The sequence below is a fragment of the Nelumbo lutea genome, chromosome 1 (assembly GCF_056320005.1).
Source record: "Nelumbo lutea isolate HS-2025 chromosome 1, American lotus-T2T, whole genome shotgun sequence".
Taxonomy (NCBI): Eukaryota; Viridiplantae; Streptophyta; class Magnoliopsida; order Proteales; family Nelumbonaceae; genus Nelumbo; species Nelumbo lutea.
The window spans coordinates 166,485,298-166,506,967 of NC_142684.1; the positions used below are offsets into that span (position 1 = coordinate 166,485,298).

Consider the following 21,670-nt stretch of genomic DNA (forward strand, 5'->3'; position numbering starts at 1 on the left):
GCTGTAAGCAGCTCGCAGCGGAGCCTAGTAGTCGTTACAACTTACAACTTACAAGTGTTCCCGCCTTTCCACAAATTTATTGGGCCCGCAGCATAAGATCTAATGGTCCAGAACTCGAGTCGTATCAGATGGCAACCGTCTGATAAATCTACCTAATTTAATCAAATCCAACGGATGTGATCATTCTGCTAAGTGATGGCCCAAAAAGGAGACCACGTGTTAACCACTAATGTAGGGGTAGATTAGTAATTATAGAGATTGTTAATTATTGGCGCCCCTAGTGCTCCTCAGATTACTTAAAAGCTGAATAGAACAGACAGAAGCATCCAAATTGGAACAGGTGGCTCGGAGTATGAGATTCCCCAACGTTCTTCGCCTTCTGCTCATCGTCTCTTTCGTCTTCTCTTCGGTCGTAGTTCACAGTGATGAAGACCCAACAACGAAAATTATGGAAGGATTCTCAGGATATGGGAGCCATGAATCCCAGTCATGCACTTCGAACTCTTTATCTTCATTGTCAGTTGACAAGGAAAGCTTACAGCGACAGGTAATGGTTTGCTTATTCGTTTCTTCGTTATTTTGTTTCTATTTCGAGTTCAGAGTTCTTTTTTTTTTGTTTTATTATATATTGTTTTTTACACTTCTCTGAGGGTTTATTACGTTTTAATTTTGTCAGCGGTTTGAAGTTCCTACTGTTTCTGAATTGAGGATATAGTTGCATCCTTTTTGCCTTTCTAGTAATTACGATAGCTTATATGAAGTTGGTTTATGATATTGATTTCCATTTTAAGATGGGTATTTTGCAAAAGAAAAGTTATAATCATTAATGCTTTGCAGATAATACTGTTTGATTGGGTTTTTTTCCGGGGTTTTGGGCAATTGGGGTGATGCCTCGAAGATTTCGTGAAGTGGGTGTTTCATTTCATTGATTATCCTTTATTTGAATTTATTGCAATGGAATATATGACGCAGGTTTAATTATTTTTGTTTGGTAGATTGAGGAACTGTCAACTTTCTCTGATACGCCTGCTCCGTCAGTAACCAGGATCCTATATAGTGAGAAGGATGTTCATGCTCGTAGGTACTACTGGCATTATCTATTTTGGTGATTCTGTCGATCTAGCCGGGCCTTGGGGCCTTGGTAATTTAACTTGGGAAATAAAGCAGTGCAAAAGACATCACCCGTCATTGATTTTATCATATATCCATATATTTTATATGTAACATTCGTATTCATGCTTGCATGTGATAGTATTTAAGCTTATCTGACTTCATTACAACCTGTGAAATTGCAGTAAAAGATAATAAGGTTAACAGTAGCGATTTGTACTTTGTGAGCTTGTCTTAAACTTCGGTCCCAACTCCCAAGCCTGGATAAAGGAGGAGGGTTACATCAGGTTGGCAGCTGGCACTAAAACTTTTGCCAAATTCTCATGGATCCTGTTTTGCCTTTTCATGGCACTGAACCCAACAAAATGGAAAAACAAGATTCATGTAGCTGATCCCATATTTGTCTTTTTTTTTCATACTTTCTCATACATCGAAAAATCCTGTTGCCACTTGTCATGCCTCCATGGGCACTTTTTTTTAGTATATACTAAAATCTCTAGATATTCATTTAAGTTGTGCAAGTATTAAGTGAAAGAAAAATGGAATTCAAAAGGTTTATCACTAGAATCCAGCAAAGTAGTGAAAAATCCACTTATAGATTTTATTTGAAGATTTGGCCTGTTGGCACGAGAATTCCCTACAATACCCAAATGATCATGTCTACACTCTACAATACAATAGAACTTTATCTAAAGCTGACTTTAAATGGCACAGAACATTATATACTTTATCAGGATTGCAAGATCATGGAGCTTACATAGATTGATTTGTCCTATTGATAGCATATGCTATGTCCAGACTCCAGATGACTGATAGTCAATCATATGAGTTTTAAAACCAATCTCTATGTCTGGATGACTAAGAATAATGGACTTCTGATTGCATAGACACTGATTATTCTCTATTGATGACTCTTCAAGTTCAGCTCTGTGTAAAGCAACATTACTTAAAATACCTAGAATAGACTTTCATTGAGAAATAAATATGTCTCCTCTTTGACCTGTAGCTACAATTACAAAGAAGTACTTTAGAAGGCTAAGTTCTTTGATGCTGAAAGTGTTGCTTAAAGGATGTTTTAACTCTTAACCTCATAGAGGTAGTGGTGGAGAGTTGATCATATTCAATGAAATATGAAATCTGAGTCATCTGATGATTCTGATGTAGTACTCTTTTTTTTTGGCTAAGAAGAAAGAAGAACTAGGAGGGGCTAAGCCTTTGGGTAGCCTGACACCACAAATTACACCACAGATATAAGAAAAATCCCAGTTAGATCAAATATCAGCAAGGTTTGGATCCTTGTGCCCAGCATTCTCCAGCCAATCCGCAGAAGAGTTAGCTTCTCTATAAACATGCAAGTATTGGACGTTTGACCTGAACCTGAGACACATCCAAGCAACTATTGACACTTGCCTTTAAATTCTGATGTATTACTCTCAAATCCAATGTGTATGGAACAAATCAAATTAAGCTCAATGGGTCAATTTCAAACCATAAATCAGTTTCTCCATGTGCTAAGGTTAAAAGTTACCTTAAGAAATCCTTGAAGAGCTGCATTCCTCATGTTTAAATTATGAAGGATTTGCAGCCGCATTCAGGAATTTTTTTTTTCTTTATTGATCTTTAAAAAAATAAAAAATCTTAAAACCCTAGGCAACAAGGTCTGCATCCTGTTTTTGTCTATTTGGTTAGTTGATCAAATCCTAGATTTTCTCTCCAAGGCAATCGGCTCTTAAATCTTGACTTCTTTCACTTTTGAATGAGCCTGAGATTTGCATCTTCCATAGTAACTGATAAAGAGGAAGTTGATCAATTGAAGTCTTCTCCAAAAGGAGATAGAGGTTAATAAGGACTAAAGCTATTAATATATGAACTAATACATGCTATCTTTTCTTAAGGTAAGTAAATTACGTGTAGTTGATTAAATGGGAAATAAAATACTTAAACAAGCTGACGGTTGAGATGAGTCAATTTCCTTTTGAAGGAATATATCCTTTCACTTCTTTTTAGTATAAACCTAACTGCTCCTCAGTAGTTTGTCCTTAATGGAATGAGTAGGATCATTGGATATAAGAGGAAGAGGAAGAGGGCATGGATGAAAAAAAATTATACAAAGTTACCCAATGAGTGGGAAGTAGGATGGGTTTGTAGAGAAGGTGATGCCTCCGGGGATATGATCTTTTTTTTTTTTTCCCTGTTGACAGTGCAGAACCACAATAGTATTTCACTTTCCTGTACAATCAACAAATGAACAAAATGGAAGAAACCCAAATAGGCCTATTGAATAACAATTTTGAATGGATGGTCATTTTCCTATTTTGCGACTCTTACTGTCCAATGTTTAAGTAAATGAAAATTCTGGAGTTCAAAAAAAAATTTAAGTAAATGAAATTCTGGACTCTATTATGTTTAAAGTAGTCACAGATTCCACAATGTACATATCTTGTGTTTATATCTGCATACATGTATATGTCTTGTTTTAAGGGCAGTCAGCTTCTGAGTTCACTAAAATGTATTCGCTGGGTTGTAATTGCAGGTATATTAAGAATCTAATGGGACTCTCTGGTCTTTCTGTTAGAGAGGATGCAGTTGGTAACATATTTGGTAGATGGTGAGTGCTTGGTATATATCTTTTGTCATGTAATATTTGACTGCTTGTGCCAACATGGTTTTGGACTTTTCTTTGGTTCTATAAATAGATAAGCTCATGAAGGTATCCTCATTTTGACTTTCTCTATCTTTGATTTGCTTTCTTATAGGAAAAAATCTACTTCCCTAGTTCCAAATTAAAAAGAAAAAAGTGGAGTTCATATTAGTGTTTCAAATCCATTAGAATGTTGTGTTTTCCCAAAGATGGGATTTTTTTTTGCCAGAAGGTAAGAAAGGAATTTATTAACGAGGAGTGAAGATACAAGAAAAAGGTGATGAGGTGCCACTGCCACCTGCCCACTTTCAAATGAAACAAAAGGATTTACAAGCAAAGAGCACATGAGATTAAATTGCTGATATTCAACAACAAGATTCCAATCAAAAAGAAAAAGAAAAGATATTCAACAAAAAGATCTTTAGTTTTTATGTTCACTGCAATGCATGACATCATGGCCATGTGTGAGCTGCATTAGATAGAGTTGATCTCTCTTCAAAGCTTACTATACCTGCACAGGTATCTTGATTCAACATTTTAATTTGTTAAGTTGCCTTCAGCAAGCTCTTCGATTTTAGGTTTAAACTCCTGAGATTTTGGTATTACTGAGAGGATTTTTTTGCCAGAAATTTTATTTTCAGTTAGTGGTAAAACTCATTTTGCTTGTACCTTGAAACCAGATATTACACATGTGTTAGTGGAAAATGTTTAGTATAACTTCACACATAATATAATTCACCCAATTAGACTCGTAACTAGGCTTTAGATATTTGGGTAAGTCCCATTCAGGAAAACACATAGATGTTCTCTTAATTACATCTTTGCTAGGGGCAGAGAAAGCCTCTTTATTCTTATTTAGAAGTACAAATGGATAAACTAAACCAAGTAGAAATTTCCTATGGATTTTTCCTTTAAAAATTCTTGTATATATTCCCTCTTTATTTGAGAGAAAACCAGCATATATAAATAAATAATTTTTTTAATGCATAATGAGCAAATAGGGATCATAAGTAGCCATACTTCATAGATAAGATTGTAGATGGCCTTTAAATAATGGTTATGTACATTATCATGGTGTGAGAAGCCATAATCAGCCAAGTTTTTAAGTACTAGGCTAGATGGTTTTCTCCCTTGGTTTTATAGGTTAATATGGTGTAAGGAACCATTATTAGCCAAGTTTCATTAACAAGGTTGTAGATCCCTCACATAAAGTAATGATTTTATAGGTTAATATGGTGTGATGAACTATAACCAGCCAAGTTTCATCAAACAAGGCTATAGATGGTTGTCTCCCTCACATATGATTAAATGTGAGACAAGGAGAGAGAAGAAATAACAATATAGAAAAAAGGGTGAAAGTAGAAGGAAAGACATAGTTCCCATAAACGAAGTTGTGGGAGTATCATAATGAAGAGGTGGAGGAATACTTCAATCCCTACCTTCCTCTTTCTCTTTTTCTTCTTTTTCTTTACACCACAATCTTTTCCTTTCTCCTCTTGTTTGTCTCTTGTAGCTAGAAATTCTGTTGATAGAGTAGCATTAGCTAATAAAATGGCATTAGCCCTCTCTCCTACAAGGAGTTAAGGAGAAGGGTTTATATAGAGGAAGGAGGTGGTTAGGAACTCCCCACTCCTCTTTTCTTGCGATGCCAAGTGTCACCCCACTTAAAATGGGTTAAGGAGGGAAAAGAAAACTCTTCCTTCCCAGGGTGACATGTTTCACCCCATTTAAAGTGGTTAGAGGGAAAATAACTCCCTCTTCTTAGAGGAGGGAAAAGAAAACTCTTCCTTCCTAGGGTGACATGTGTCACCCCATTTAAAAGTGGTTAAAGGAGGGAAAATAACTCCCTCTTCCTAGGGTGACATGTGTCACCCCACTTAAAGTGGCTAGAGAAGGGAAAAAGGGAAAAGAGCCATCTTTTCTGAGGGTGACATGTGTCACCACCCCACTTTAAGTGGCTAAAGGAGGGAAAATAGCCCTCTTGGTAGGACACCTCAGTAGATTATTAATTAGTATAAAATATAATTCTTTTAGGGCCTACTGTCCCATTAAATGGGCTTTACTGCAGGCCTATTAAATGCTTACTGCATTATAAATAAGGCCTAATTAATTTAGGGCCTGCTGTTCACTAAAATGGACTGCATGCCCCCTTTTTTCTAAATTATTTCAGCCCACCCATAGGACTGATTGAGCTTAAAAGATCAAGCTGGGAAGAAAGCCCCTTTTCCTTTTTTTAAGATGTGATTGGGAGCACCTTAATAACCTGCTCCCAGTCCAGCAAAATTAAGGACTTAACAACCTACAAGTGATCATTTAGTTAAACTGTACCTTTTCTTTGTGTTAGACATTCATGTTTTATGTAGCTCTTCATAGCTCCTGAATTTGAATTCCTTCTGTTAATTATTTCTAAGATTCAGTTTATATTTTCTCACGTTTTTTAGTTACAAATGAATCTCCTTGTTCTAGTCAGCTATTTAGGTCATGGAATAATTTTCTAGCATTACCCATGCTATTTCTTGAGTCGGATTATTTCTATGTGTTACTTTCATATTGTCTGAATGCCCTGTGTATCCCCTTGTTTTCTTTTCTACTCTAATGCAGGGAAGGCTATGAACCAGAGCTTCCAGCAGTAGCAACAGGTTCTCACATTGATGCTATTCCATACTCTGGAAAGTATGATGGAGTTGTTGGTGTTTTGGGTGCAATTGAGGCAATTAATGTGCTAAGAAGGTGTGTATGTCTCCTAAGTACAATAAAGAGGTTTTATGGGGTAATATGAAGGTAGTGTTAACTCAAGGGAGAATAACATTTGTGCCTATGACTAAATCTTCTTGGTATTGTTAAATTCGTAAAATATGGATATTTTTTAAGAATTCTAGCAAAAAAAAAAAGGTTTTTGGACTATTTAGCATTGTTCTTCCATATCTTTTAATAGACATATCTCAAAATTGTGGAGACATGTAATATTAGACATTTTTTTTCCAGAGACATCAACTGCATATCAGATGCTGTTTGTTGTGCCTTAATCCCTTTTACTGTCATAATTAGGTTGGGCATAAGCTGGGTCTGAAGGGTTGAGAGATCCATCACATGGACGCCCAAAGATTGCGGAATAAGGGGCGAATTTCAAAAATTTTTCTCTCCCTTCAACTGGGAATCACATTCCCTATTTAGAAAATCACATTTTCAAGAATAAATCTTGAATCTTAAACTGAACCAGATCTGAACCAAAAGGAATGGGAGAGAATAATACCTGATACGGAGAAGCAATATCTCCCAACGAAGGTGTTCACGTCCAAGGAAGGATCCAAAGACTGCTCCCACTGAAGATGGCGCAGTGCAGGATGGAACAGAATCAGCAGTGTTCTTCCCCAAGAACTCTGTCATTCGCAAGAAACAGCAGGATGGAACGTGAGCACAGCTTCCTTTTCAATCCTTTCTCAAAGAATTGATGTCAAGATCCAATCTTGACTTCTCCCACAGTTGGAGATCGAACTGGCAAACAGGGCGGCAAGAGCAGGGAGGCGGCAAGAGAGTATTCGCAGGGTGCAGAATTCTCTCTTCTTGATTTCAGCACTAAAGAGGATCTGATGTATTTCTTGTTCTTTCAAGGCTGCCGCTCCCTCCTTCCTTTTGTTAACTTGAAAAGATCAGCTCCTAATCCCATTAGGAGGTGCTTATCCAAATCATATTTGGATCAGCATTCTCTTCTAGTGATAAGGATAAACCCTTATCTTATCTGCAGATTAGATTAGCTTTATCCTAATCTTATTAGGAGGTTTCTAGATCTGAATCACATTTAGTTCTGGACTCTCTGAGTGGATAGGATCAAGACCCTATCCTAACTACTAATCCATCTCAGAATTCGCCCCTTTGATTAACTAAATTAATAGCCCAGTTCGAAATGGGCTTTAGGCCCATTAAGCTTATGTGCTCACTTAAACCTTCCTAACTGCTGCCTAGTTGGGCTTCCTTGTATGGCGTGGGACCCAAGCATTGATCTACACATCAGCCACATGGGTTCGGCCCAGCCTTTGTTACAAGGCCTGGTCGAATACACTGTTAAGATAGTGCACCCCCTGAAACCCATCGAATGGGCTCTATGGGCCCAACACTTACTCTAAGTGGTCCCTGGGCCAAGCCACCTTGTAACACCCAGGGACTGTGGGCAGATGCAAGATTAGCCCATCAGGTATTATCCTCAATGGTCTTACACTTAACCTCTCAGCCCATAATGATCATACACTGCCCGACAAGAGAGGACCTCTCCCTCGGCTGCAAGGAACAGTGTTGCACTCTCCACTTATATGGATCCCGGGAATTAAAACCCTTTTGCAAACATTTTAGAAACCATAATATATATACTTTTATATCTCATATAAAATATACTTTGCAAAACAAATCTCAACGGTTGAAATCGGCTGCCGACAGTCTTGGTTTCCAACAGTGAGAGTGCATCCCCGATCATTACCTTTGTCCGACAAAGGGGCTGATCCTGTCACTATGATCACCCACTCAGATGAATTCTCGGATTGTCCCAACATACCCAGGTTTTGACCCCCGCTAAGGATCTCACTGATTGATACATCAAAGACAGCCCGATCCGACACCTAGTGTAGTATCATAATCGAGTCTAGGGGTCGGGTGTAACTTTCCAGTTTTGCCCATCAATCTCCAAGATCCAGGGCAATACTGGAAATCTGGTCCAGTTCAAAGATTCAATTAATCCCACACTGTATGTGCCTAGGGTCTCACCCCGGTAGCTGAGACAAGCCACCCCAACCGACTTGGTGGTACCACAGTGTCAGCCTTGTCAGGATAGGTCTCCCCAGACCGACCCACTGGCTGTGAACATTCTAAACTAACACGAGTCTCAATAAGTGTCCAGTTTAAGGGTATTACACAGAAACATACCAAGGGAACATGAATCAAATATGTACTTTTATTCATTTACAATAAACTCATAAAGTACATCAATTTTGATTGAAGCTAAGGGCATACAAAACTGTCTAACAGGGTCACCTTCCACCATGAACCAAATCTGAAGGAAAAAAAAACACAGAAAATGAGAAAAGTAGGTCAATTGAGGCAGATCTCAAAAAAATCACAGTACTGCCCAATATTGGCTTGGTTCTATGATGAGGAAGCAAGTCTCTCAAGGCAGAAAAGCTTAGCACACTAGTTTAGAACTTTTCTGCCTAGGCAGGCTCCTAGATGTTGCCCTATTATAGCCCAAATCCCAGAAGAACAGTTAACTTCCATATTTACATGGAACTTTGTTCTTGTTGTCCTTGGTTAAAAATTAACAAAAATGTTGTGGCAGCTTCCTAGGTATGCAAATATTATGGCTGATTCTGTTTCCAAGTCAGAGGTTAATAGGGAGCAGGCTACTTGAGGTCAACCTGGACCAGGGTTATTTGTTGTAAACTATTCTTGAGATTAGTAGCTTTGCCTTCTTCATTTTCTCTGTTTTATGTCAATTAAGAATTTTGTTTGGAGCACTCGTTGTAATTGAAAGCATCATGATGTTGAAAGTATATGTAGTTTCTCCTTTGGTTTAGCCTCTTCTAAAGCAAATAATTCCATACAGCTAATTTTAATTGAGTGAATAAGAATTTCACAGGTCTGGATTCAAGCCTAAAAAATCATTGGAGGTGATTTTGTTCACATCAGAGGAGCCTACGCGTTTTGGGATCAGCTGTTTGGGAAGGTCAGGGCCAAGATCTTCTCATGATTTGCCTTTTTTTATTTGTTTAATGTTGAGGTTTTGTCTATTTTTTCTTCATTTTGTATATTTTGATTGTAAAGTAAAATTTCAGTAAAAGAAAAAAGGAGTTAGAAACAGGTGAAGAGGTTTCACCCTCATAAAATACATAAAATAAACAAGTGAATCTTCCTTTACGTATTGTCCCCAGTAATATACAAAATTAACCAACAATAAACCCTAGTACCCCTTTATTGTCACATTCAAATTGGGGATGAACCAACAACTGATCCACCACTAACAAACAAATATCAGCCAAATTCTTCAATTTGATATTTTATTTTCTTCAAATATATGTTTGTTCCTCTATTCATAATGCCCCTACATACTGCAAAGGACTACATGCTCAAGCTATTTTTTCTTTCTTACTACCAACAAAAGAAGGCCATGAAGAAAATATCTTGTGTGACTGATTATGACTGAATGTTGACTGATGATACAATGTAACAAAATAATTCAAAGTAAACCCCACCACACACCAATTAATGAGCAAACACTATTTTAGAAGGTGTACCTCCGAGGTGCATTTTAAGGTATGCATCTTGCCTGAATCCAGGTGTAACCCCTTTCAAAAGGTGTATGCCTAGTGCACCTTCCACCTCAGCCCAGGTGCACACCTTTTTTTGGTTATCTTTTGTAGATTTTATGTGTTTTGCACCTCTGCAATGGTTTATCAACTTATATATTACCTTTATTGCTGCTTGTACACTAGTAATGGTCTATTAATTTTTATTAACAAAAATAAAGACCTTTTAAATAACCGAAGCCTTCGTTCATGCAAATAGGAATAGTGAAATTTCCACTCAAATGCAACAAAAGCACAACTAATATCTGATCCATGATTCTAAGTAGAATAAGTTATAACTAAAACCATAGAGCCAACCTCTTTGTTGAGAATGGATAGACAGGGGTGTTTTTGTTTTTTTCTCCTTTCTTATACTCTCTTAGTATTTGGGCACCCATATAGGGGCCTTCTTGTAATTATTATTTTCTCAGATTATAATGTATTCTTTTGAGGGTGTGAACAGTGATACACACACCTCTCGACATCTCTCTTCTTCCCTTTCTTCTTCTTCTCTTCTCTTCTTCTTCTCTTGAAACCCTAGTTTCTGCAACTTGATATCAGAGTGGGTAGAGCATCTGGGAGTTGTTCTCTGCTGATCTCCTACCCAGAGGCGAACTGCTGACGTCATACCACCGGTAGATGACGTTAGCAATCTGTATAGGTGCTGGCGGAAGTTTATGAAACCAACACAATTCGATTTGCCCTGATTTTAGAAAAATTTTGGTATGACTCTTGTCATCATATGAAGCTTCAATGATTTTTGGTGGATTTTTTAAGGAAAATTGTAAAAATTCCATATCTGATGTCGAGCCATGTACAATAGCTTTAATGATATTTTTTTGCTGTAAAACTTAGACCATTCAAGTCATTTTTCAATTTGGGATTGACGGGAAGTGGTCTCGTATTTTTTTGAGTACTGTGTGATTTTTGGGAGATTTTTTTCTCCTTTTATTTTGTCACCAACCTAGTTTTCTCGGGCTTCCTTTGGCTCTTAACCGTGTGGTAACCTGGTTTTTGGGTCTGGAACCTTGGTTAAAATGTTGGGGGTCCTTTTTGGTTGGTGAAAAGGTGTCTTGTTAGAATATGGAATCATCTAAGGATTTTCAGATGGTTCCCGGCATGCTCTTGGGAACTGAAGATATCAGTGATATGATAACTACTGTTAAATTGGATGGAACTATTTTTTTAGAGTGGTCTTAGTCTGCTAAACTTACCATTACTGGGAGGGGTAAACTAGGATTCATCACAGGAAGGGAAGTGAAGCCGAGTCCTGAAGACTTGAAATTTGCAAGGTGAGAACATGACAACTCCCTTGTTATGTCATGGTTGATTTGCTCAATGCAACCTCATATTTCCCGAAATTACATGTTTCTTCCATCTGCCAAGGATATATAGGATAGGGTGGTTGCTACTTATTCCTAAGTTAGCAATATTGCTAGAGTGTATCAGCTTCGGAGGGAAGCTTGCAGTATGCATCAAGGGGAGAGATTTGTTGCTATGTATTTCTCTTTTCTACAGTCTATCTGGGAAGAAATGGATCACTTGAAATCTCTAGTTTGGAAGGACCTTGAAGATGGTGAGCAGTATCGGAAGTACATAGAGGAGAATAGAGTCTTTGATTTTTTGGCAGGCTTAAACTCAGAGTTTGATTTCACCAGGCAACACATTCTTAGTGCAGGCGTTGTCTCTCTTGCTACTGCTTACTCTCTTGTACAAGGGGAAGAAAGTTGAAGAACCGCTATGATGCAATCCTCTATGAGTGGTCATTCTACCTTTATGTCATCACGACCCAAGCAAAATACTAGCAAACATCGCATTGCAAAGAAGGTCGAGGATGCTATTTGTGAGTACTGCAAGAAGCCAAGACACACTAAAGAAAGGTGTTGGAAGCTCAATCCTCATCTAAAGCCGGAGAAGTACAAAACCGGGAAGAAGGGCAATGCTCACTTGGTTACAGTTGGTAATGATGCTCAGCCCTTGGATGTGCTTAACTCCTCTGATGTGATGGACAAAATTAGGAATATATTGTTGCATCTAGAGAAGGGTGGTACATCCTTCTCATCTAGTTTTGGACTTATTAATCTATCTAGTTCATATGCCAAGACAGGTACTGCACTTTCTTGTTCCACCTCCATTAGCCCATGGATTGTAGACTCTGGGGCCAGTGCCCATATGACTGGTATGCCTTCACATTTTACCTCATATAGGTTAACCCCGAGGAAGGGCAAGATTACTGTTGCTGATGGATCTCAAACCCTAATATCGGGTCAGGGTGAAGTTAGAATCACTAATAACCTTTCTCTTGACTCTGTTTTACATGTGCCCCAGTTACAAAAAAAATTATTGTCTGTTAGTTCTTTAACAAAATCCCACAATTGCTCAGTGGCCTTTTTTTCCAACCATTGTGTTTTTTAGTACTTGAGCACAAGGGAGACGATTGGAAGTGGGCATGAAGTGGATGGAGTCTACTTCCTGGATGGACCTTCAGAGCATGGACTGTTAAGCCAGATTGAGTCTTGTTCCAATGAGAAAATGAGTCTTTTGAAATTATGGCATTGCCACCTTGGTCATATGTCTGTCAATTCTGTCAAGATTTTGTTTCCAAACTTGTTTGATTCTGTGTCCAAATTGAATTTTGAATGTGGAGTTTGTCATTTATCCAAGCAATGTAAAAATACATATTTTGCATGCAGTGAAAGAAGTAATGTCGTTTTCCACTTGATCCATACTGATGTTTGGGGCTCATATGCTATCCCCCGTATGGGGGGGGGGGTACAGATATTGCATTCTTTTCATTGATGACTACAGTCGGTATACATGGCTTTATTCGATGAAAAGTAGAGATGAAGTTCCTATGATTGTTCAAAACTTCATGAATATGGTCGAGACACAATTTGAGAAAAGAGTTGAGATAATAAGATCTGACAATGCCAAGGAATACTTTGAACATCACTTGCATAGATTTCTTGAAGATAGGGGCACTATTCACCAAAGTTCATGTAGTTATACACCACAACAAAATGGGGTGGTTGAAAGAAAAAATAGGCATGTAGTTGAAGTTGCTCGAGGCTTATTGTTCCAAACTCATGTTCCAACTCATTTCTGGGGTGATGCTGTTCAGACAGTTGTATATCTCATTAATAGACTTCCATCAAGGGTCCTTAACCTTCATTCTCCTCGTCAACTACTCTTCCCTGATGAATCTCCTTTTAATCTACCCCTTAAGGTCTTTGGTTGTGTTTGTTTTGTTCATGATACGAGTCCTTCTCAGCGCAAGTTTGATCTTAAATCAGTTAAGTGTGTATTCCTTGGTTACTCTCCAGTCCAAAAAGGCTATAGATGCTTTGATGCTCTCTCTGGCAAGAGATGTCTCTAAGGATGTTACCTTTTTGGAATCCTCTTCCTTTTTCTAGTCACCCCATCATTCTCTTCAAGGGGAGAATTCTAGTGAAGATCAAACTCCCTTTTGCCTTCCTGTTTCTACCTCTATTCCTTCCTCTCTTCCTACCTCTATTCCTTCTCCTCCTCCTCCTCCTCCCCCTCCTCCTCCTCCTTTGTATTGACCTCAGTTATGGCAGCGGTTTTTCATCAGGTGCAGTAAGAGGGTGGCTCCTGAAGTAGAATGCCCATCACAATCTGATTCTCCGGACTCGGGTAATCTTGAACCTTCTGACAATTCTATTATTGATTCTAACATTGATCTTCCTATTGCCATTCGAAAAGGGAAGATGACATGTAGAAAGTATCCTATCACTAACTATGTGTCTTATGATGCTCTTTCACCTTCCTATTGTGCCCATATTTCTGCTATTTCTTATGTTTCCATCCCTTGCAGTGTTACAGAGGCAATGTAGTGCCCCTATTGGAAGGAAGATATGAACCAAGAAATGGAGGTCCTAATAAAGAACCAGACTTGGGAGGTTGTTCCTTGCTCCAAAGATAAGATTCCTGTTAGGTGTAAGTGGGTTTATACTATTAAGCACAAGGCAGATGGCTCAATTGAAAGATACAAAACTCGGCTTGTAGCCAATGGATACACTCAGACTTATGGCATTGATTATCTAGAAACATTTGCTCCAGTTGCTAAAATGAACTCAATTTGTGTGATCATGTCTCTTGCTGCCCATTACTCATGGCCTTTATATCAAATGGATGTAAAGAATGCCTTCCTTAATGGGGACTTACAAGCGGAAGTGTATATGGACGTACCACCTGGGGTAAGTTTTCCTAACAGTGATGGAAAAGTGTGTTGCTTGAAGAAATCTTTGTATGGGCTAAAACAATCTCCAAGAGCATGGTTTGACAGGTTCAGGAATGCCATCTTAAAGATTGGTTTTTCTCAATCTCAGGCTAACCACACCTTATTTATTAGAAGAATTGATGGTAGAGTAACAATGTTGATAGTATATGTTGATGACATTGTTATGACAGGTGATGATATCATAGGTATCTCTCAGTTAAAGTCATTCATTGCTTCTGAATTTGAGATTAAGGACCTTGGTGATTTCTGATACTTTCTTAGTATTGAAGTTGCAAGATCCAAGAAAGGGATTTTTCTATCACAAAGGAAATATGTACTTAATTTGCTTCATAAGGTTGGGAAATTAGGGTGTAAGCCTGTAGAAACTCAATTTGATCCCAACCACAAGTTGAACTCTACTGAAGGAGAAGTTCTTCTAGACAGGGGGGTATATCAGAGATTGGTGGGACGCTTTCTGTATCTTTGTTTGACTAGATCTGACATTTCCTATCCTGGTGGAGTGGTTAGCCAATATATGCATGAACCCAAGGCATCTCATATGCAGGCAGTTAACAGAATTTTAGCTTACCTGAAAGGATGCCCTGGCAAAGGGATGTTGTATTCCAACCACGACCATCTAAAGATTGAGGCTTACACAGATGCTGATTGGGTAGGGTCCATCGATGATAGAAGATCTACATCTGGTTGTTGTGCCTCAATTGGAGGCAATGTGGTTTCCTAGAGAAGTAAGAAACAACTTGTGGTTGCTCGTTCTAGTGTTGAGGTAGAGTACAGGGCAATGGCTCATGGAGTGTCTGAATTACTCTGGTTGAAGACCTTATTGACTGAGATGGGCATTCAAGCAGATGTTCCAATGAGACTATATTGTGACAATCAAGCATCCACAAATATTGTTCACAATCCTGTCCAACATGATCGTACAAAGTATATTGAGGTGGATAGACACTTTATTTGAGAAAGAATTGCTAGCAGAGAGATTTGCCTTCCTTTTGTAAGGTCAGAAGACCAACTAGCTGATTGCCTCACTAAAGGTGTTCACCATCCAAAGTTTGCTAAGAACCTTGCCAAGCTAGGCATGATTGACATATATGCTCAGCTTGAGGGGGAGTGTTGATAATGGCTAACAGGGGTATTTTTGGTTTTTTCTCCTTTCTTATACTCTCTCAGTATTTGGGCACCCGTATAGGGGCCTTCTTGTAATTATTATTTTCTTAGATTATAATGTATTCTTTTGAGGGTGTGAACAGTGATACACACACACACACATCTCGACAGCTCTCTTCTTCCCTTTCTTCTCTTCTCTTCTCTTCTTCCTTTCTCTTGAAACCCTAGTTTCTGCAATATATGTTGGCCAAAAAGTTAGGGTGGTGCTGCAACCCCAAACCCCCTGCATGGACTTATTTGGGCTTGCCTCATTAGGAATGCAGGCTGTTTAACATCACACTAGTTGCTTGAAGTAATGTAATTAGGATATAGATAAACATTGAAAGTTTTACATGCTTGACTTGTTGAGTGCTACAAGTTCTTAGGTCCGATCTACATATGTTGCTCTCACTTCCACTTTTTCATTTTGAATATGTTTTGTTTGTTATACTTCTGTATTTAAATTTGAACCAATAGGCATTTTTGTAACATCTAATTTCTTCTAAATTTCAGGATTGTATTTGTACATATGTTTTTGTTTTTATTTTTTTCACAAAAAATCAAAGCCTTCTTTGAGAAAATACAAATCCCACCTTGTGCCTTGTGCCTTGGGTGCCAAAAGGCCCTTGTGCTTTTAAAATATTGTGAACAAGTGCCAAACATCATATCTGTTGCACATCAACTCATAAAACACCCATCAATACACTCTTTCCATCATTTAGTATCAACTGCACTGGGATTAATTTTAGCCAATTCCAGCCTGCGAAGAAGATTGGTACATTCTTCCAACTCATTATCCAACAAAAGACATCTAAAAAGAGCCCATGCATTGGGATTAAATTTAGTTGATCTGCTCCTCATTTTTTCACATCATTTATCCTCCCATAACCTCCCCCTAGATCCGTCACCCACTAAAAATTTAGTATAACCAGTAAACATGCCATGAATTTTCATGATACCTTTCAACACACACACACACAAAGAAAAAAAAATGCAGGGGATTGTGAGGTGTAGTTGTTAGGGTGGGTAAGAAAATGGATATCAACGAGGTGGTTGATGAAGAAACAGAGGTTGATAAGAACATGGGGGTTGGTCATTCATCCGAGGAGGTGAGGAAAATGCCAAGAAAGTGTTTATGGAGTTAGAAGAGGAGAGAATGAGAAATACTAAATCCACATGTTCACAAGTCATCTTGTAGTGCATCAAGTGTGCAGAATAGAGAACCACCATGAAGGTGGATGTGTTGGAGATGGTAAAAGGATGCTTTGAAGGGATGAGAATGAGGACTAAGATTTAAGAGGAGAGGACTAAGATTGGAGCTCCTTTGGGGAGATATCTAAGGAGAGGACTAAGATTTAAGAGGAGAGAATGAAATATATTAAATCTACATGTTGAAAAGTGATTATGGAATTAGAAGAAGAGAGAATGAAAATCACTAAATCCACATGTTCAAAAGTCATCTTTTAAGTGTATCAAGTGTGCAGAGTAGAGAACCACTATGAAGGTGGATGTGTAAGAGGTGGTAAAGGGATGTTTTGAAGGGATGATAGTGATGAGTTATTGGTTTAATAGAAGAAAGGATTGCTGATTGGATCTCTTTTGGGGAGATATCTAAGGAGAGGACTAAGATTTAAGAAGTTTTTATGCTCCTTGTTTGAGAAGTATGAATCCATGTGGAGATGACTTGTGGAATTTGATAGGAAAGGGGTATATATCGGTTCTTATTAGGTTTCCTTTTGGTAATTTTGATGTAGTTGGAGATGACATTTATGAAAGGGTTAAGGAGTGGTGATGTTTATTTTCTGTTATCTCGATGATATCTTAATACTTGAGAATGTATCCTCTTCACATTCTTCAAGCAACTCAACTTTAGTATCTCCTACATCTGTCACCACACTGATGTTTAAATTCACCTTGAGACCAGAAAAAATCTGAAAGGTTTCAAGGTTAGCTCTTAAACTAAAGGCTTGCATAATCTATACTTTAAAATACAAAACTATCATCTATATATTGAAGACCATAAATAATGGGTTCATTCACCCTTCCTGAAAGCCTTCCATAAACTCCAATTTTCACAATTTCCTTCATTCTAACAAGAAGATAAACCACCAAAATGAAAAGCAAAGGAAATAGTGGATGCCATTTCCAAATGCCTCTGGTAGCTTGAAAGAATATAGAAGACCATTTTATTTTATTTTTTACCAATGCTGAAGAGAAAACAAAGATGTACAAGAAAAAAAATCCACTCCTCTGCCTCTCCTCAAATTCCATGACTAAGAACTTAAAGAAATTCCTACTCAACACAATCATTAGCCTTATCAAGGCCAATATTTGTACAAATCCTAGTTATCCCCTTCTTAATCTATAATCCTACAAACTCATACTCCATCCAATTATGTCTCTCTTCAACAACAAATGCCATTTGATTTTGAGCAGGACCAACCACAATCTTATAACAAATACTTTAAGTCTTTCTGGACTGCACCTTCTCAGTAATCTTCAAGGTACTAGAAATGGGGCTGATCAGATGGAAATCTTGATTTGATATCTTAGCTACAAAATTTTCAATACTTATATTACCATTTACTGATTATGTCCACAGTTCATTATTTAGACTAAAGCGTCTCATAGTTTGCATATGTTTAAATGTCCAGCCGCTTATTGGCCGGAAGTGAGGAACTTGCAAAGGCTCTTAAAGAGACATTTGATGGTCAAAATATATCTTTTTATGATGCGGCAAGATATGCTGGGTATGCAAATGATCAAGAGGACTTATCCAGTGTTTTTTTGAAGAAAGGAAGTTATTCTGCTTTTGTGGAGTTGCACATAGAGCAGGGTCCCATTCTGGAAGAAGAAGGTAGGGTTCTTTTAAAGTTCATAATGCCTTTCTGCAAGTCACAATTTCAAACACATTGACTGGAATTATCTGTTGCCCAGGTATTTCTGTTGGTATTGTAACAGCCATTGCTGCCCCTGCAAGTATCAAGGTGGATTTTGAAGGCAATGGAGGCCATGCAGGAGCAGTCCTAATGCCAAATAGGTGATTCATACTAACATTTTTCTTAGTTCTATCACTTGTTTCTGTACACCTTGTTCCAGCTATCCCCTTGGTTGCTTATTACTCAGGAAGAAACTGCTTTCTTTATTATAGTAATGGTAATTTGCTGTGCTATTCCAACTAGGTCTTTTTTCTTTAGTACATTTAAACTTTACTTTGCTTGGTTTACTGAATTTTGTTCCATAGACATTAAAGCTAAAAGTCTCATTCATCCTTCCTAGTAGTAGTATCATTGCTTTTAATTAATTTTATGCTTATGTTTTTTGAACAAAATAATTTTTCTTATCCATCAACCTGTGCAGAAATGATGCAGGATTAGCAGCAGCGGAGTTAGCACTATCCGTTGAGAAACTTGTTTTAGAATCAAGATCAATTGACACTGTTGGTACTGTTGGTAAGATTGCATACCTTCCATTCTCTGGAGCATATTTAGACCCGGTTCTCAAATTGTGGGGCGTATTTTACATAGAGCTACATTTTTTTCAGTTGACCAGTTATTTTTACTCTCTGCTTTCTTTGCTAATGATGCTTGTTTATCTTTACGGGTGTTTACTGGTATTCACACTGAAACACACTCCTAAAGGGTCCATATGTGGATTATGTTGAGACAAGTTTGAGGGATTTTTTTTCTATTCTTATTAATGTATTCCTTAATTCTGTCAGGTATATTGGAGCTGCATCCAGGAGCAATCAATAGCATCCCAAGCAAGTCACACCTAGAAATTGGTATACTTCTTGATGAAAGGATTTTTCCCAGAAAAGTTGCATCAGATGATTGCTTGTTTGTGTTAAATATGACAGGGATTGCTTACATGATTTTACTTTATGATGGATTTTTTGTTTGTGTGTCTGAAGCTGATTAGAAACTAGTTATATATCAAATATAGTGAGTGCTATCCCTTACCTAAAAAAATTGGGTGGCAAATGTCAAATTATTAAAGGGTAATATCTTTCACTCCTCTTGGCAGATACTCGAGATATTGATGAGAAGCGGAGGAACATTGTAATTGAGAAAATTCATCAATCTGCTATTGCAATAGCTAAGAACCGTAAGGTCGAATTGTCAGAATTTAAAATTGTCAATCAGGATCCTCCAGCCCTGTCAGCAGAGTCAGTAATTAAGGCAATGGAAGATTCATCTCGAGAACTGAACCTCACTCATAAGTTGATGATTAGCAGGGCCTACCATGATTCATTGTTCATGGCCAGGTAAGACATAACAGAAGTGGACAAAAGAGTCGTTGATTTTCAATCTTACCATGCTTGCTAAACTCCTTTACGATGTCATCACCTCATAACATTACCCAATGTGTCTCCCAGTTGTCTGTGCTCCTGGAAGGAGTAAACTGGATATGGACCCACCTATGGCCTTTTTCTCACAAATTCGGTCCCAGCTATCTATCCTTGAGATTTTTTCCCCACTAATGCTATCTGGCTTTCAGACTTGAACCTGCATTCTCATGCTTATCAACTGTAGATTTTACCATTAAGCGAAGCAGTCACCCCTAGTGTCATCACCTCGTTCTTTTTCCAAAAGGAACAAAATCTTATTTTTTAGATGCCGAAGCTATGTTAGGAGGGTTTTATATACCTCCTAAAGACCATTAAGACTTTTATAAAATTATGAAATCATTTCTCTTTGGAACCTGTAGTTCAGGAGAATGAAATTGCTTTCTCTTAGGCTTTGGATACCACAACTTTGCTTCTAATTTTGTGATGATGTATGCATTGCAGAATATCTCCAATGGGCATGATCTTTATTCCTTGTTACAAAGGTTGATCCTCCCCCTTATACTTCTATATTTATTTTATTCTCAGCAAACAGAGTACTGTATTTATTTCTATAAAATTATGCATGGTGAAGGAAAAAAATGTCAGTTGGAAAAGTTCTTTTGTTTTTCTCTTTTGAGAAATAAAACTGATTTACCATGGTTGCCTAATTATGCATCTGGCTACAGGCTAGTGTTGTGGATTAAATGGATATTTGGCATTCATATGCGTATGCAACTCTTTTCTATTTTAGATTATTATTTTTCATTCAAGCAATATTTCAATAGTGGTTTTCATGTATTGGAATTACTTATATATTCTGCACAAAAGAGCACTTATACTAATATTGTCCTAATGAAAATGCCTGGTCTGAGACTTGTGGAGTCATATTATTAATATTATTCTGTGGTTCTGCCCAAAATGGATTCAAACAGATCTTTTTTCTTTTTTTTTTTTTTTAATGAGGCACCAGTTATTTTTCCTGAATTCGTGCATATTCAATTAGGTGGGGAATATGCCTCTTATCTTTTTTTTTTTTTGTCTTTTTTTATGGGTGTGGGGAATATGCCTCTTTGCACATAAGGCTCAGGCCTTATATTTTCCCTTAAAAAAACGATACTATTCTAGGGACTGTTTTTGTACTTGTCCATATTCATGCAAGTAAACTTTGATAAATGCAGATATTCCTCTGCACCTAGAAAATACATAGATGACCAGGCATTATGGATACAGACATTCTAGACAGTGAACACCATCAGTAGTGTGGGAAGGATGTAAATATAAAAATAATTAATAATTAATAATAGGGAAAGCATAGTCAGCTAGGGTATTTAGGCTGCATTTGGCATTCCTTATTTTAAGGACTTATCTCATTTTTGCTGTTAAAAAGCTTAGTGTTTATAGGGGCATTTTAAGTGCAAAAAGGAAATAAGTCCTTAAAATAAGGAATTTCAATTTTCAAATGCAGCCTTATTCATGAAGCCAAGTTTTGGAACTAACCATCATGTATATATGCCTCTCTTTTGCAGGTTATAGCCATAAACCTGAAGAATATGCCTCCATCAAAGATATTGAAAATGGGGTAAAAGTGTTAGCGCTGACTCTGGCCAAGTTATCCCTGGATTGATACCCTGTATGAAATTCCACCCCGTTTGAACCACCCAAATAAAAGGCTGAGAGGCCCTCTGCTAATTACGTAGTTGGGTATTTACGAGATATTCAGGTAATTGTATGAACATGTGGTCTTCCGTGTCAAATATTCAAAATTTTGAAAAAGAGGAACTGATTTCAGTGCTTGGGTCCTTATAGGAAATCTATTTCCACATTCAAGTGTTTAAGCCATACGTTAGACTGTTTTA

General features: G+C 37.6%; 1 protein-coding gene across 1 annotated transcript; it reads left to right on the forward strand.

Moving 5' to 3' along the window:
- The first annotated feature begins 21 nt into the window (after positions 1-21).
- Positions 22-21,624, forward strand: UAH (ureidoglycolate amidohydrolase). The gene is made up of 12 exons (XM_088960316.1): positions 22-547; positions 996-1,081; positions 3,644-3,718; positions 6,353-6,481; positions 9,375-9,461; positions 18,139-18,341; positions 18,422-18,524; positions 18,845-18,936; positions 19,206-19,268; positions 19,511-19,751; positions 20,277-20,317; positions 21,341-21,624. Exons 1-12 carry the CDS (start codon positions 353-355, stop codon positions 21,436-21,438), a joined length of 1,413 nt encoding a protein of 470 aa, XP_088816442.1. The 5' UTR covers positions 22-352; the 3' UTR covers positions 21,439-21,624.
- Positions 21,625-21,670: the final 46 nt, after the last annotated feature.

Excerpts from the sequence above, each read along its gene's own strand:
- UAH (XM_088960316.1), top strand. The coding sequence starts at position 353 with ATGAGATTCCCCAACGTTCTTCGCCTTCTGCTCATCGTCTCTTTCGTC. Across the intron at positions 1,082-3,643 it reads AAGGATGTTCATGCTCGTAG|GTATATTAAGAATCTAATGG; the intron begins GTACTACTGGCA and ends TTGTAATTGCAG. Across the intron at positions 9,462-18,138 it reads GGGATCAGCTGTTTGGGAAG|CCGCTTATTGGCCGGAAGTG; the intron begins GTCAGGGCCAAG and ends TTAAATGTCCAG.